This window comes from Colias philodice, chromosome 2 (genome assembly GCF_061535455.1).
Source record: "Colias philodice isolate Cphi_HAF_F1 chromosome 2, ilColPhil1 Martin Lab GWU primary, whole genome shotgun sequence".
NCBI lineage: Eukaryota > Metazoa > Arthropoda > Insecta > Lepidoptera > Pieridae > Colias > Colias philodice.
In genome coordinates, this window is record NC_143087.1 from 8912011 (window position 1) to 8930167 (window position 18157).

Here is an 18157-nt window from a genome sequence, read left to right on the forward strand (position 1 = left end):
TGTGATCTATTTGGATGGTGGCGGGGCGCGGGACGCGTGCGGCGCAGGCAGAGCGCCACAGGACCACAGTCCACAACACTCAAATTGAGTTTCCTATCGTAGCGAGACGTTCCCCTACGCAAGCTCATACTCGCGTATACTGCGTACGGACTTTCAGTATCACGCACGTTCGGTGTTACTTAATATGCATCGAACAATCACTTTCTTACGGATTTGTGCGAAAGAAAAGTGCTGTGTTAGTGATTTTACTCCGTTCAAATTTAAAAAATCATAAACTCTACATAATGTTCTTATAACTTTGTGATATAGTGAAATGTATTGATACTGTAGTGAACTTAATTAATAAAAATGAATATCCGAGGGAAGAATCACGTGCACACATCGGAAAAACCGAGTAAAAAGAGAAGGGTGAGTTAGTTCTAGAATTGATAAGACGCGAGATTTGTTTATCAGTTTGTTTTGAAGCGGGGCAAAAACATTAATATGAGGAGAACGTGGCACAATAATAATTCATCACATTATCTTCTTGTACCGTTTTTTTACTAGAAATGTATCGAGCTATCTCTCATAAGTAGTTTCAAGTCTAAATAGGTACTTTTTAAATATTTATGAGCAATATGTTGGTATTTGGTATGTACCTACTATGTTTTTGCTAATTATAATAATTTGCATAATTTTCTGTAGTGACAATAGATAACAATAGGATGAAAATAGGTACTTTTTAACTTTTATTAATTAAATTAAAAAAAAATATACAAGCTATATAAGTATCTCATATAAAAAGTCTCTCTCATTTTTTGAAACAAAAAAAAGAAAAACAAAATATATTGAGATGGCGACGCAATTATTTACATTATGATAACACTAATAAATTTTTCACACTATATCTTTTAAGCTCCTTAACCCAGGTGTACGATCCATAAAAGTCCCGCCCATAAAAACATAAGAACCATATAAAAATATTAATATCTATCCAGTAGTTAATTCCACATTCTGACCTAAAAACTTTTTTGTTCAAGCAGCTGTACTTATATTAAATTCGATTGACTTGCATTGAAGTAGCTTTAAGGCAAATGCCCGCGGCAATATTTATAACGTTATCAAACGCAGCCGTAAATCAGTAACGCTAAATATAGATACCTAATCCATACATCACTCTTAATTTTAACGTTCACTGATTATTGATTAGTCTATATTATGTCTGCCCACACGTAGAGTCCCTATTTACATTTCCGTGTGCAACCTACATTCAATATATTTTTACATAATAACAAACATCCGCTACGAAAGATAAAATATTATATTTTGATTAATTTATCCTCACACATTAATCGGACGAAAAACAGTAGCAAATTTCTAGTTAGAGAGTGGGAGTGCTGAACGATCAAAGCTCTACTTATTTTCATGACAAATACATACGTTGAGATTTAATATGTTTAAATTTATACAATTTTACATAACTAATTAATTCTTATTTTATAATATTTAAATTAACAACTGTTGTGTACATAGTCAAAAGGACAGAACTCTACAAAATCATACAACTTAAATTATTATACAATAGCTATTACTCGCGGTTTCATCCGCGAATGAACTTGCAGGCAAAATTAAGTATTTCTATGGCTCATGTTTTATTCTGATGACCTATATTCCTGTAAAGTTTCATCCAAACATACATTCATCCTCACAAACTTTCGCATTGATAATATAAGTCAGATGCCTACTAAGTTAAATTACTAACATGCACAACAAATAAATATGTACAAGAAACAACGATTACAATAATGTTATCTTAAAGTTCTTCATGATCGTCTGATAAGGTAAAATGTAAAAGTTTTATCTCAACAGAATGATGATCTTATATACCTATAGTTTATTTCGCCTCCGTGAATAAAATCTTAGATAATAAGCGAAAATATTACTTAATTAGTCTCTAATTATCTCATTTATAGATCATAATGGAATTCTACGTATTGTTTGTCCAATACGTAGGTATTATTATGGGGGGGCAAGTATCTCGCCTTGCGGCGGTGCTGAAAAAAAACTCCGGCTGAGTGGCCAGACGGCCGGAGTCTAGGGCGGCTGAGTGAGGAACCTTCGGACTATCCGAGCGTTATTATTTATTATTATGAGTTAATATTTACTTAAATCTTTAAAACTAATTGCAAAGAATTTAGATGCGGTTTTTAATAGATAGAGTGATTCAAGATGAAGTTTTAAATAATTTATTAGGTTTTAGACAAAGCGGGTGAAGCCGCAGGCCGAAAGCTAGTAATATAATAACGTAGTTAGCCCACTGAACATTTTTCTCTTCTTTTTCTGTCAACTGTAAACATTCAGTATTTTATTTTTATTTTAGCAAGTCGACCGTATCTACAGAAAAGATATTAGGTTGACTATTTATAGGTATAATTTTATAAAACAACGTAGATTTATGTAACGTTTTTATCTATACTAGTATTATAAAGCTGAAGAGTTTGTTTGTTTCAACGCGCTAATCTCGGGAACTACTGGTCCGATTTGAAAAAATATTTCGGTGTTAGATTGCCCATTTATCGAGGAAGGCATATTATCATCTCACTAAGACCAACAGAAGCGGAGTACTGCGGGTAAAACCGCGGAGCACAGCTACTCTGTATATAAGATAAGATGATATATTAAATAATAACATTATTTCTTCTGTCATATACTTATTGAAAGGGGTTATTACCTAAGTTTATTCATTACTTTTCATTATGTTAGTAAAAGAAGTGAATATTTTATTAAAAAAATGTATTAAATAATAAATATTCTGTCTCTCAGTATAGAATATTATATTTCATTTAAAGGGTACCTAATAATGAATGATTTAATTTACCCACGATAAGAGTTCGGCTTAAAATAAAAGAGTAAGTATAAAGCTATAATAAAGGAGCTTTACATCGGCACACCGGTCATTTGAGTGCCGATGTAATTGAATTGAAGGAAGGTACTTTTTATAAGTTTTATTTTTATACAGTTTTGGACTTTGAATTCCTTAATGGTGAATATTATAAAATTTCATCCTTAAAATATGTATATTTTTGTATGCATTGTGCATCAGTAATTATAACAACTTCATCAAGACGTATCTCAATATCAAATTGTTATGATGTTATAAATTGAAAATAATGCGAAAACGTGTTTGTTTGTTGGTCTATCTTTCAAGACGCAACGGAGCGATGTTATGGTTATTATGATTTTCGAGTGTGGATATAGTTAGGAGGCTTGAGAGTAATAAAATATGCTACTGTAACTACGATGAAACAACGGATAATTAACCTCCTAAGACCCCGCGTACAAAATTTTGTACAAAATAAAATAGTGCTATCTGACCCAGCTCTGTCATATAGTTTATAGTAGTAACCACCCAGTGTACAATTTTTTGTACTTATTCTTTTAACAACTGTAGTTTTTTTCAAATCTTCCCGCGAATAGTTTCACATGTCAAAATTACTTAAATAGTTTGTATTGTCTATGTTATCAACGCTGCCAACAAAAAAATAAGTATATTTTCAAAACTAGCTGTGATGAACGACGAAACCTGCCGCTCCCTCGTGCTAAGAGTAAGTTTAATCTCAAAATACTTATATAATCACTAGTTTTCCCACGTCACTGTTAATGTTATTTTATACTATAAGGTGTAAATATTACACACTATTAATATTTTTTGTTGATGTAAAGTATAAAGGTGATTCACAAAGTCATCAATTATTTTGTTCAATATTTTGTACATTGGTTCTCAGTATCAAACGTTAGGTATCTGCTTTTCATAGAGAGTATTTTTGTTTTTATTTTAGATTCTAATGAAAATGAGATTCTTCAGTGTCTAAATGAATTAGAATATGAGTCAGAAGCTGAAGAGGACCCTTTTGAATATAATGAGACAGATGACGAGTACATGCCAGTTGGAAGAGAGGAATCTTCATCTTTAAGTTCTTCTAGTGAAGATGAACAGCCGCTTATTGAAGATGACAATGATGATTCTCCTTTTTGCGAGGATCAAGTCGCAGCAGAACACGAATTCGTCTACGTTGGACACGTGGTTGTAGTCGTGGAAGAAATATTATAAGCACTCGCGGAAGAAGGAAGTCGTGGGAGTAGAAGTCGAGGACGCGTAATTTAATATTGCCTTAATAGAAGTTAAGCCTAAAGATCTCAAATGGAAAAATTTTGTTTTCTATTTAATTTCTATAATAAACTTTATTTTTTGTAATTTTGATTTATTATTTTCTCTGCTACATTAAGACCCACTGTACAAAATTTTGTACAAAAGATAGAATTACAGAAGGTGACCAAAAATGTCCCATAGACACCTGGTATTACGGTAAAAATACTTTCGAAACCCTAAAAGGTATAGCTTCAAAATTACGACGTTTTACGTCTCTGGGTCTGACAGCAATAAATTAATTTGTGCATAATTTTGTACAGTGGGTTTTTACCACTACCTTTGGTAGTTCCGATCTGGGTCTTAGGAGGTTATAAGAATTTACAGCTAGTAGGTACAAAAATAAAAAAAAATCCACTGTAAGGTATGTCTGTAAATATTTTAGCATAAGTACATTTTATGGTTAGTTTACACTACACACTAACAAAAAAAATCCAAAATCTATCTAATAAAAGTTATGTGATGGTTGGGTGTGGTTAACTTATATTATCTTCAATCTAACAATAACTTGTATAAGAATCCTCCGTCGAAGATCTCGATGAGATTATTGTTTATTAATTAATGATTATTAACAAATAAGAACAATGATTCAGAAGTAAAACCTGATAACTGTCTTTTGCTATTTTATCCAGGTTTAGTCATAACCAAATTATGGAGCTTTTATGCCTATCTTTTATTGGTTAGAGTAAAAGTTTAAGAAGTTATTATCAACGCAAATGTGATATTGAATTGTTTTTATCAGTAAGAGGTATTTAGTAATAATTCATCCTACTGTTTATTAGTTTTTCTTCAAAAAATCAATCATAATTTTTTTGCCACCGAAGAGTACCTATATTCTGCGAAACATCGTAGCTATTATAGAAACAACCATATAATTTGAAATGTAAATTATAATTAACATATCTTCTTATATATAAAAATGAATCGCAAAATGTGTTGGTAAGCGCATAACTCGAGAACGGCTGAACCGATTTCGATAATTCTTTTTTTATTATATTCCTTGAAGTACGAGGATGGTTTTTACGTAGAGAAAACGTATATATGTACCACGGGCGAAGCCGGGGCGGACCGCTAGTAAATCTATAATTCTTAATGTAATAACACAATAACACACATAATAATGATTAAAATTGCTTTTATTTGTACATTATAATAGATTTGTTATCTATATGAATTCAAGTTGAAATGGTTTCCATTTCCATGCAAATTATATTTTGTCGAAACAAACACAACTTTTCTAATCGTATAGATACATTGTATAATTTGTACTATATTGTAATTTGTTACACTCTACACTGTACTCTTATGCTTTTTGCATTCATAAATTTTTATTGAACACTGAGAGCTAAAAGTACCTCTAGCAGAGGAGAGCGTAACTAAGAAAGAATATAAATTATAGAGTAATATACCACACTACACAATTCGTGATGGAGAGAAATTTGTATATTTAAGGGCTTGGTCTAGTAGTGCAAACAAATGCATCCTGTCATCCTATATGTAAATAATACAAATGTACTAAGGGAAAGTTGCTCCACTTAATTTTTAAAAATTAAATCATTCGTATGCATAATTTAATATTCGTAATAAGTACCAAAAATGACAATTTGAAACAATTTTCGTGAAAATTACACCGGGTGATTTTTTTTTTATCAGTACACAAAATTTGCGAATACTTTCTATTGATATCTTCAACTTCATGTTTATATAACTGATCAACTTTTACAAAGAAATTTGGACGAAATATAAAAAAAAAATAAGCTTTCCATACAAAATGCATAACTCTATACATTTTTTTCGACCTAAGTTTCTTAGTGAAAGTTGTTCAGTTTAACTAATAAAACGGATAAACAAATTTTGTATATAATAAAAAAAAATGTAATGTTTGTGTTAAAAAATTATAAAATAGAAAAATACGCAAATGAAAACAAAAGATATTTATTTCTGACTAGCTTCCGCCCGCGATGTCGGTCCTCGCGTCTTCTACAGATTTATTATATTATGTATAATATATAGATTTATATTGATAAACCTAATAAATCTTTTGCTAGCATTCTGATGCTTTATCGGTTGCACTGGATTTATCTCTTTTTTTTTTCAATCGCTTGAATGATATAGGATGGGTCCTTGATGGGCATCGAATGCTGAAGTCTCAAACTCAAACTCAAACTCAAACATTTATTTATTCAATTAGACTTCTTCTAGAAGCACTTTTGAAACGTCATTAAGTACATATTTTTAACATTTACCACCGAATCAATCAATCGAATCAATCAATTCTGACAGTAGGCAATTTATGTAAAATCTTGATAATGGTCCATCATTTTATTTTGCCTAAACGTTACATAATTTTTTATATATTCTTTTTTTAACGAATGATTCACTCCAGTCCAAACAGCAAATAAGCAGACTTCTGCTTCTGCAACGTTTAGTTAGCAGAAGCAGAAGTCTGCTTATTTGTATTTCAGAAGTGTTATTTTTTGCATTGTAATTCAAATATTAATTTTTTTATTTTTAACCGCATCTTCCGCATTCATGTCTTTTGCCGGAATTAGACATTTAACTTCTACTAGTCCCATTTTCCCTTTTTGATATGGGAGTGTATAAAGTAATTTTTTTAGATATTTCTCGTTATACTTTAAAAAAGTTATTATTGTCATTTTGCTCATTAGGTAAAGTAATTTCGATATCAGTTTTAAGTTTTTTGATACCTGCAATAATAACGTCATAATCGCCTGCACATACTTAACGATTACACCCTGTATACAATCCACCATCCACATTCATAATGTTTTCCTGTCCTCCTCTCCTTTACGCTGTTCACCGATACATTTTAAATGAGTAAATCTGCTACCACTGAAGGATGTTTCATTGTGATCAGCAAATTTTCACCACTGTTGTCGATTATTTGTTTTTCATTTTTAATCAGCAATTGGGAATCATCAGTTTTGTTTTTTGCAGATTGGTGATGTACCCTAACAATACGTCGAAAAGGGAAAGCATCAACGAATTATCGTTTTCGTCCTCTTTTTTATTCTTCGCGTCTCTGTTACTTGTGTTTGTTTAGTTCTCAACACCCACTGAATTTTCTATGTTATTGTGATCTTCCATTACATCTGAGTTTTGATGATGTGATGATAATCCATTCGTTTTAATATTGGTACTTAGAGTTGGTGGACTAAACTAGAAATGGCGGACTAAATTTGTCAGCGCGTCTGTAAGATCAGAATATAAAACCAACATCCTGTATTTAAGTTACAAAATTAATAATCAAACAACATGCCGCTACGTTGAAAATGACTAGAAGAAAAAATTAAAACACCTCGGCATATAATTTTGGAGTAAACAAATCATTTTCCCCGTATGGGGATTTCCCCGGATGAACTTGGGAAGTTCAAGTTCTCAATACAAGTTTATATTATATTTCGTATTTCTCAAACGAAAAATAAACATTTTTGGAACTTCAAAAAAAATATATATTATAAGAAAATTTATGAGCTTACTTTAGTTTTAAAGAAATATACATCCCTTTACTGACACCCCGTAAAATAAAGAAATTGTTGCCAATCACCTTTGCAATCTATTTGGTTTCATTAACTTTATGTTCGAAGATAATTTTTTTTCTAGTAGTTACACGCGTATTTTTTTCGTTTATTTTCCACTAGCTTTCCGCCTGCGGCTTCGCCCGCGTTTTCAAAGAAAAACCCGCATAGTTCCCGTTCCCGTGGGATTTCCGGGATAAAACCTAGCCTATGTTACTCGTGGATAATGTAGCTTTCGAATGGTGAAAGAATTTTTAAAATCGGTCCAGTAGTTTATGAGCCTATTCATTACAATCAAACAAACAAACAAACAAAGTTTTCCTCTTTATAATATTAGTGTAGATTAGTGTAGATATCGAAATCAAATGTTTAAAAATACGAATATTTGCACAAAACTAAGATAAAAATAATCAATTAACAAAAATATTAAATTTAATGAAGTAGAGCAACTTTCACTTCGGTATGAAGGAAAATCGAGCGTAGAGCACACGTCAGAACGCTCCGGCCCAAGGAGCGCGACTAAAGAAATTCGCTAGGATTTTTCCTAATTATTTTAAATATTTTTTTAATATTTAAAGAATTATCAAAATTCAAAAAAAAATTTTTTTAAAGGATTAATACTCATTGGTCTTCAACCAACTCGAATAAATTAATGGAAAAAATAACTTTTAGCAGTATTTATCAATAGATTTTGTAAGGCAAAAAATGGGAAATTTAATGAATTTATAACGTTCTAATTAGGAAAATCATAAGTTTTTCGGCAATTGTATTCAGCAGTTTTTAATAACGACTATATAAGGATAATAATGCGCTGATCAGATTGTATAAATTGTAATCGGTTGCAACGTAGTGAGTGCACAAACTTAGCTCGAAATGTCTTTGGGGGAAAGAGACTTATCTTGAAGGCCTGATTAAGGTAACATAAAGTAACTTTATAAATGTGAAAAAATTCACGCGCATTGCGTATATAACACTAATTGATAAACAAGAAAAAAAAATTCAGTTTATCATTTCATTAGCCGGGAAAAAATTGTCAAATAACTTGTTGAAAACGCAATTTTGCTAGACTGCAGCCTTAATGTTTCACTTTTTTACTAAACTTTTGTTTTTCACGTTTCAAATATTGTGCATTTGTCAATTTGGAAGTGACAAGCATAAATGGAAGTGTTTTTCGAAGCGTACTGCGTAGGTGCATTGTATTGTTTTTGAAATATTTTAGGGAATGATAATAACTATGTATTAAAACCTTAATAAAAGAAGTGAGTTAATACTTAAGCTTTTTCTTCTCATCTTCATCTCAAATCATGAGTAAATTATAAGAATTTTTTTAACACGTTTTTGTTAAAGTTTTTACCAAGTTTTTCTACACGGTACATGTATTATGCAGTTTAAACGGTGCAATTTACATTATTTTATTTTGATGGGATTCAAGCATTTGCGTCATTGAATTTAAATGCTTCGGTGGGCTGAAGTATTGTTTATACATACCATCATTGTAAAATTTTAACAATATCATCAGAATAGTAGGTAAGTATTGTTATTGGAAAGCGACTTTGTACTTTTCTAGTACGTCATTATTTCAATAACAGCTTTGTCCCAGCTCCCATTCAAGGTTCCTTTAATTTTTTGTATTTTAATATTTATTCACTGAAGCCATATTTAAGCAATTACTATATTTAAATCTTATTTAGTAGGTTTGTTTATGTAAGTTTTAACTTTAGCTTCGAAGAAATACATCACTCATGATGATAAATTTTTATTTCGGGTAATAATGACCCCACCATGTCAAATAAATTGTTATCAAATTCTTAAAAGTCATATTAAGTTGAAAACATAATATGTTATATTATGCGCCTCAAACAACAATATAACAACATGATGGTTTCGTTAATACAGGTTTACGATGTAGATACCGAATAAATTCTTAAAGTATCATATTAATATAATATTTTTTTGATACTTTATTGGTAATTTATTTCTATTACACTGCATTATATTATTAAATATGAATGATTCGACACTATATTTAGATGTTAGAACGTTTTTATCATAGTGACCAATATCTTTATATTTCGCTAAGAACACAGCTAAGAATATTAAAAATCTTATAGAAATAAAACATGCCAGGCTTGCATTTATAATGAAAACCCATTCATAATTTTTATGGTCAAATATCTCTTAGCAATAAAAACTAATATTAAATTGCCACAGGTTTTTAAGAGACGAATTATGCGGTTAAGCGGCATAAGGAAATTGAGCATTTTTTATTTTGTGTGATTTTAGTAAGCGTCGTTCGTATTGTGTCACTTAAGATTTTATCTGTGATAATATACCGAATACATAGCACGCAATTTAATGTACTAAGGTTATTGACTGTAGTTTAAAGTTTCTACTTGGGTAGGTTACATCTCGCAATTCGCATCAAGATCTTTGCAGGATTTTTCGCCGATTCGTTGAATTCATATTATTTCCATAAACAGTTAAAAGTTTAAATGTTTTCGTTAGATAAAATCTTGATGAATCATATAAATTTCCTGGACATAAGAGTAGATACGTAACTATTATGTTATCTTTTTCTCAAAACTAATATTGTCTCCAAAGAATCAGCATTGGAAATTTAGTCATATTTGGCCTCGACCAGTAGGAGAATATTCCAAAATTACGAATCATTCTTACCAAACTTTTATGTTCATTATCTTACCGTAACAAATATTTGAATTCGAAAGATCTTTGACCCTTGTAGCTGATATCAGCGAAACGAATTTATACTTCCATTACAAATAAGTATATTAGAAATATGACGTAATTAAGTAATTCATTGATGAACGCCGACTTTAATAAAGCATCATATTATTTCCTCCTATTTTACACATTGTATAGTATAGTAAATACTTTAATTAAAAAAATGCTAATTAACTAATGCTGTGTGGCCAATTGTGTGGCACTATAAAATGTAATTATGTTAGAGAGAATCATTAATAACAATTAAATTGCGCACCACAAAGTTCTCAATAATCCCCTGAGTCTCAGCTAAGGATGGAAATTTACTAAAGAGATCTAGGTATTGCCTTCAGCCTTCGGGAGTAAGTACGATTTATTTATAAATATAGGATATAGGATATTAAATGTTAAATTAAATAACACATTATCGGTTGTGTTTTTAACTTTTTAACCCTAAGTTAAGCCCTAAGTGATGACGTACCTAAATTCAAAATTCAAAATTGGCAGGACATAGTTGCTTGTCTAATCTATATGATGTTTTAATAATAAATTAAAATAAAATATGTTCTATTGGAAGTAAATTTATTGATTTTTAGTTTTTGGATTTGTTTTTAACCTGTAAAATGTATGAAGAATATAAATATCATAATCAAGATCATATTATTTGTTCCCACTGTACCCAGAACTCTTTTATACCATACATCCATCCATCGTCCTGGCCAAGTGCGGCTTGGAAGATGTCACATGTCGAACTTTTGATTTTTGGACATGTCTCGGCCAGTTTCCTCACGATGATTACCATTACATTTTCAAACAGTGATAATTTGGGTAATGTGCAAAAAAAATAAAAATCTTATTTATTTTTTCCACCTTCGACTGGTCTCAATGCTCCGACTTTTCTGTTGAAATCGGAATCTTCATATAAACACGGAGCCACCACCGTTTCAAAAAAAACCTATAGAAGTAAACAAATACAATAAAACATAAAATAAATAAATTATACATAATATCAGAAAATTAGTGTTGCGCTACAGAACGAATAAAATAAAGTAACAATCACATAAATTAACAACTGTTAAATCTCAATGGATGTACAAAGTGACCTTAGCGTAAGGAAAAATAAACCATAAGGGGATAACGCAAAAATAGCGCACTACAATGCCTCTGTATCTCGAAATGTATCTGGTATGTTTTATTCATTCATTCACCTCCAACTTGTTATTATGATCAATCAGATGCGTTTATTTTTACGGGCCGATTGCATTTGGGCCCCACGTGCCATGCCGTTGCTCCGCCGGACCCCTCGCGGTATGTCCGGTCCCGACGCGTCATTTTGTTATCATTTCATTTATATTTTTGAATTTGAATCCGGCTCTTCTTCAGTTCATACAAAAAATTGGTCAATTAGAGGTTTGAATGATGAATCAAACTTACAGTACTTGTGAGTTGTGCTTGCTTACTAACAATACTTGCTACTTACTAAACTTCTGCTCGTTGGAGGCTTCGTTCATCCTCTATCACACACACATTCATGTTTTATCTTCGAATCAGCAAATGTGTCTCCAATGTCTTATCTACATTTTAAGCATTTATGCTAAAAAAACAGCTAAAAGCCGTTGTGGTTCGAAAACCGAATATTTCAAAATTAATTTCGGAATTTTTCCTCAAGCTAGTGGACATATTCATCGTTAAATCTAAAAAGACAAAATAAGTAAAATATTTATAAGTAGAAGTATCCGTTAAAAGCTGAATTAGCAAAGACAGATGCTATTTATAGTTTCTGTAATTTGAAGAGAAGTTATCCAAATACAAATCCCACTCATAATTACAATAAATCAATAACAACAGAATAACGTGAGGGCGTTATAATTGCCAGTTTCGTATTGGATCCACCGATCAATTCACAGTAAATCATACATACAAACATAAAAAATCTGAAAAACGTAAAAATCTTTATCTCAAGATCGTTTAATAAATTAATATTCAAGGTGGTCTTTGTGGATTATAAGCAATCAAAAGACAGTTCGGCATTTCCGAATGAATGGTTTCGTTTGCTCACATATATTTATTTGCATTGGAGTGATCGCTGTGAGATGGGCGGGCGGTGTCCAGAGATAATAAAGGTCACGTTCTTCAGATAAACTACAGATAACACAGACACATAGTGAAGACACACGAGTGTCTTCAAGTCGCAGACTCAAACGTACGGACCTATACCTATTCTTCATCTCCAACTACCTACTATTGAACTTGTGGAAGTTGTAAACAAACAGTTTTTAACTTTCTGTTACTTTTGTACTTATAAGAAAAATATTTTTATTTAGGAGCCCATAAAAAAAGGTAGCCAAATTTTCGAGCTTTAGCATTTTTTTTTAATTTTGTATTATTATTATATATACAACTAGCTGTTGCCCGCGACTTCGTCCGCGATTCGGTCGTTTTTCGTCATTCGTCGTTTAAAAAAAATACGTGACACTTTATTTTTGAATGTTCTTAATTGTCTCTTATAAAATTTAACTACATTAAAATTGAATACTCTGATAAGAAAATCTTAAAATCATCGAAAATCATAGACATCGAATATCTGAGGAAAACATGAATGAATGTGATTTAAATTCTACATTTCTTAGTAATTAAAATAATAATCTAAATTAAATGTAGATTAACAGTTTGAGCACACCATTATAGAATATGTACCTAAGTAATAAATTACGTTAGTTTACATAGTAACTTTACTAAAAACACCATGACTTTCTTTCGCGCTCGGTACCACAAACTAAACATGTTTGTGGTACGTGGCCCGCGTCACTTTACCCCCCACGAGTTCCCCTCCGTTGCTATGCGAAAATACATTCGTCGCCCTACTGTAGGAAAAATTGTAATACTGCGGCCTGGGCGTTATAACACGCTCAGGGAATTCCTGAGTGCTGATAGACTTCCGTCTATCGGCATTTATACCAATTTTATATTAATATCACCATCTTGAGGAAAAGCTTCTAATGTCGATTTAAAACGCATATATACGGATTAACCTGATGAATTAACATGTTCTAAAATTGTGAAATGAGTTCAGTTTTAAATTCGAGAAATATTGATTTCTTGTATTCGATTATTCGTCGTAGTCGAATACAAAATATATTTAAAGAAACTTAGGTTGGCCTTCAGGCAAAAGGGATCCTATCAAATGATAAACTTGACCTTGTATCTTAAAAGTAAGAATGAAAGGAGCATCTGATAATTGTTGAGCACCAAAGGATCATTTAAAACGCAATACTATAAGAGCTAATATTGTCTAAGAACTGTTTAGATTGCACATGTTCCTCTAAAACTTAAAAGTAGTGATTTCAAAAGTTCCGGCGTATCTTCAAACGAAAGCCGACTCCTTACTCCACTTTAAAGCATTACAAAAAGAACATACTACGTTAATATCGCCTATACAGAAGATGATCTGTAATCAATTGTGAGGTTATAAGCAAACCCACTTTTATATTATTTTGTCGGACCACACCACCGAATTTGTAGATTGATCTTCTATGTTTACCTCTAAGTCATTAAGACTATGTCGAAATCTGTCTGCAATAAGACGGGCCTCTCGCTATTCGTCCGTTTAAAGAGACCAATAGTTTCAATTCTTAATCTTTCATTAAACAAACTTATTAATCGTTCTTGTCTCAAATAATGGTAATATTCGCGTCCCTACTCTAGTCATTGCTTATGCTCATGTTCATCTTCGAGAGATCGAATAATATTATGGTGCACCCTATTATTTGTCAAACGGTCTTCATATTGAGTAAAAGTTTCAGAATTCTCGAGATAAAATATGACGATCGTGATCAGCTGTGAGACGTAATTCCCTCTCAGTGAGGGTTTCGGTCTTACGGGATAGTACAATATGCCATTTGCGATCAGCTGTGAGACGTTATATATACCCTCAGTGAAGGTTTCGGTCTCACAGGATAGTACATGCCGTTCGCGGTCAGCTGTGAGCCGCAATTCTCGTTGTGAAGCGGTTTCAGGTTCGGCATAGCACATGTTGTTTTCGGTCAATAGTAAGCCTCTTATCTCTAACGATCCTTGAGAACTCTTATTTCTCATTTTCTTAACTTTGCTCGAATTTCGATATATAAAGATTTTTTAGGTGGCACTGATGCGGGTGAATAAAAATTAAAACGGACTAAGAGTGTTATAATCTCAATCATCATCATCAATACATATAATAAAATTGTGGAAAAGTGATGTCTGTACAATTAAAATATGTAGAAAAAAATTAGCAGGTGTTATTATTATCGAGAAATCGAGAGAAACCATTTTTTTCTCTTAAAAGCTCCCCCCCTCCCACTTCCCGAACTCCGATTGACCGTAATTTATTTTTCCTTACATTTTTATCATATCCTTTTCTAATGGGTTTCATCCTACTGCGATTTTTTTTGTTTCAAAAATTATCTACCCTGATGTATAGGTAAATTTTCCACATAAAATCGTGTCGTATTATATTTTTAACCCCCGACGCAAAAAGACTGGTGTTATGTGTTTGACCGCTATGTATTTCTGTGTGTGTGTGTGTGTCTGTCTATGGCACCGTAGCTGGCTAACAGGTAAACCGAATTAGATGCGGTTTTTTTTGTTAGGCAGAATATTTTCCGACGCTGGTTCTTAGATAAAGTGTATCAAAATTGGTTCATCCACTTATTATACCTACATAGGGGTAAAAGTGGGAATGAAAAAAATGAAAGTTATAATTTATTTTTAAAGATCGTCGGGAAGTTTATGAAATTATTTATTCCTTTTTCTATACACTTTTCTTCGTCTAAACGGTTTAGTTACGTGCTCTCTCTCTCTTCAGCCTTTAGTTACGTGCGTGAGACAGGAAAGATCTAATTTGGATTTGTTTCTGGATTTGATAAAAACTGAGTATCGATTAAGCTGATCAGTGGCTACTGGCTACACCATAGATTATTAAAAACATCCGTTTAAGAAAGGAAGGAAATAGAATTTGCTCCTCTCCCCCCCCATGGTTCCTAAAAAATAATATGACATAATTTAAAAGAAATTTTACGTAGAATTAGTTAGGCATTTCTTTTTTGATTTTCGATATTATACAGGGTGTCCCAAAAGGTTACGTAGCTAGGAAGAGGGGTGATAGGGGTGGTCATGAGAGTCACCAGAAAAATAAAAAAAAAATTCCCCTCTGGGTATTAAAAAAATAAAAGGCATTTATAAAAAAAATTAAAATTTTATACCTTGTGAGGCGATTTTGCCCCCGATGACCTACAATTATTGGTATATTTAAAAAAAATTGCTGTTATGCTATCGTCAATAACCCCTTTTCAAATTGAAATAAGAAAAACAATACATATCTAACCAATATTTTAAAGAAAATTAAGTTTTTGTCCAATCAAGGACTTAGTAATTACGATTTCACTCAACTTCCTCTAAGTGTACTGAAAAAAAAAAGTACTATGCAACTCCGGCGAGTAACTTAAAAAGTTAGGTAATTTTATTGCAATTCCAAAATGGTATAACACTTACTTGAAAAATTCTTATTAGGATATGTAAAGATAATTTTCGGGAACAATACCCCAGCAGAACAAAACATACCAATAACAATGTAACCAAACTAAACACGTTTGGTGGTTCACGTTGGGTCTGTTACCACGCGATTATCCTGCGAGACTTGCATTTTGTCGTAGGATGTTGCGCATGCATAGGGAGGACCCTCAATTTTTTAATAAAATACTGTGGTCCGACGAGTCTACTTTTAAAAAGGACGGATACATGAACCTACACAATTTGCACGAGTGGCACGTAGAAAATCCCCACCTACTTAGAGAAGATCGGTCCCAATATCGTTTTAAAGTGAACATGTGGACCGGAATACTAAATGGTAAATTAATAATAAGACCCTTTGAGCTACCTGAGGCACTGACTGGAGAGGCGTACTTACACTTCTTACAAAACGAATTACCAAATCTATTGGAAGATGTGCCGCTAGAAACAATGAGGAATATGTGGTTCCAGCATGATGGGTGCCCAGCACATTATGCACGTCCTGTAAGGGATTTCCTAGATGAAGAATACCCTGGTAGGTGGATGGGAAGGGCCGGTGCTCTAGCGTGGCCAGCTCGTTCACCAGATTTAAACCCGTTAGATTTTTTTTACTGGGGTGCTATAAAAGAAAAAGTTTACGGAAAACCCATCAGGGACTTGGCTGACTTGAGGGCGAGGATCACAGAGGCTGCGGAATCAATAAACAATAGAAGATTTGCCCGCCATATCTCCCGCTCATTTTTAAAACGATGTAGGGCGTGTATTTATGTTGGTGGTAGACATTTCGAGAATTTTGTTTAAATAAATAATTACGATTTTGTTTTATTTTTGAGTTTCAATTAAAACCATTGCAATAAAATATTATTTATCTTTTTAAGTTTTAAAGAACAGAATAGACATTTAAAAATGTACTATTTGCGTACGAGTTTGAGACTATTGTTTTATTGGTATGTTTTGTTCTGCTGGGGTATTGTTCCCGAAAATTATCTTTACATATCCTAATAAGAATTTTTCAAGTAAGTGTTATACCATTTTGGAATTGCAATAAAATTACCTAACTTTTTAAGTTACTTGCCGGAGTTGCATAGTCCTTTTTTTTTCAGTACACTTAGAGGAAGTTGAGTGAAATCGTAATTACTAAGTCCTTGATTGGACAAAAACTTAATTTTCTTTAAAATATTGGTTAGATATGTATTGTTTTTCTTATTTCAATTTGAAAAGGGGTTATTGACGATAGCATAACAGCAATTTTTTTTAAATATACCAATAATTGTAGGTCATCGGGGGCAAAATCGCCTCACAAGGTATAAAATTTTATTTTTTTTTATAAATGCCTTTTATTTTTTTAATACCCAGAGGGGAATTTTTTTTTTATTTTTCTGGTGACTCTCATGACCACCCCTATCACCCCTCTTCCTAGCTACGTAACCTTTTGGGACACCCTGTATACTAATCATAATTTTTAATTACAATATGTAGTAACTATTTGGTATAGGTTAGGCATTTCATTTCTTGATTTTCTTTAATAATTTGGTACGTAAGTTTTTTAGCTCAGTTTAGTAAGAAATTTTAATAACAATTCTTTTAATTATTTATGGTAGTACAACAGTACAGTATGGTTGTACGTATTTACTCAATAATTGTATGTTAAGTAGTAATTCAGCATGGGCGTAGCCACGGTGGGGCTGGGTGGGGCGCTTACCCTGGCTTTGATCTGGTAGGTACTAATTGTGAAGGGGAGTGGGCGTGGGCGTGGGATTGGGACTGAACGTGGCATATGGCGTGGGAGTGCGAGTGGGCGCGGGAGTGGGAGCATGAAAATAAAAATGATTTTTTATTGTTGCCCCACCCTGAGCCCATGGTCATAGGTCCCATAGTCACTATTCCACGCGAACGAAGTCGCGGGGACAGCTAGTAGACAAATATAATCAGAAAGCTTTGAACTCCTAAGCTCAACCATAAAAGATAGACATTTATGATGTCGGGAGATATTTTTTATATAATATAGAGAACATTTCTTTCATACTTGATTTCTGTGTAGCTTTAACCATTAAGATACACGCATTAAGAACGCACACGCGACGAAAGCTTAAAAATGGAGTTGCTGCTCTGCTCACGAATATGAAAAATAATTGTACCAAGTTTCGTTTAAATCCGTCGAGTA

General features: G+C 32.4%; 1 protein-coding gene across 2 annotated transcripts in view; it reads left to right on the forward strand.

Annotated features, from left to right (window-relative positions):
* LOC149490666 (tyrosine-protein kinase transmembrane receptor ROR2-like) overlaps positions 1-18157 on the forward strand; it is a 41159-nt gene continuing 23002 nt past the window's right edge. For both annotated transcript variants that reach the window (XM_089707777.1, XM_089707785.1), the window contains exon 1: positions 1-408. In XM_089707777.1, coding sequence (XP_089563903.1) covers positions 349-408 — 60 coding nt within the window. In that variant the 5' untranslated portion in view covers positions 1-348. The remainder of the gene's footprint in view (positions 409-18157) is intronic.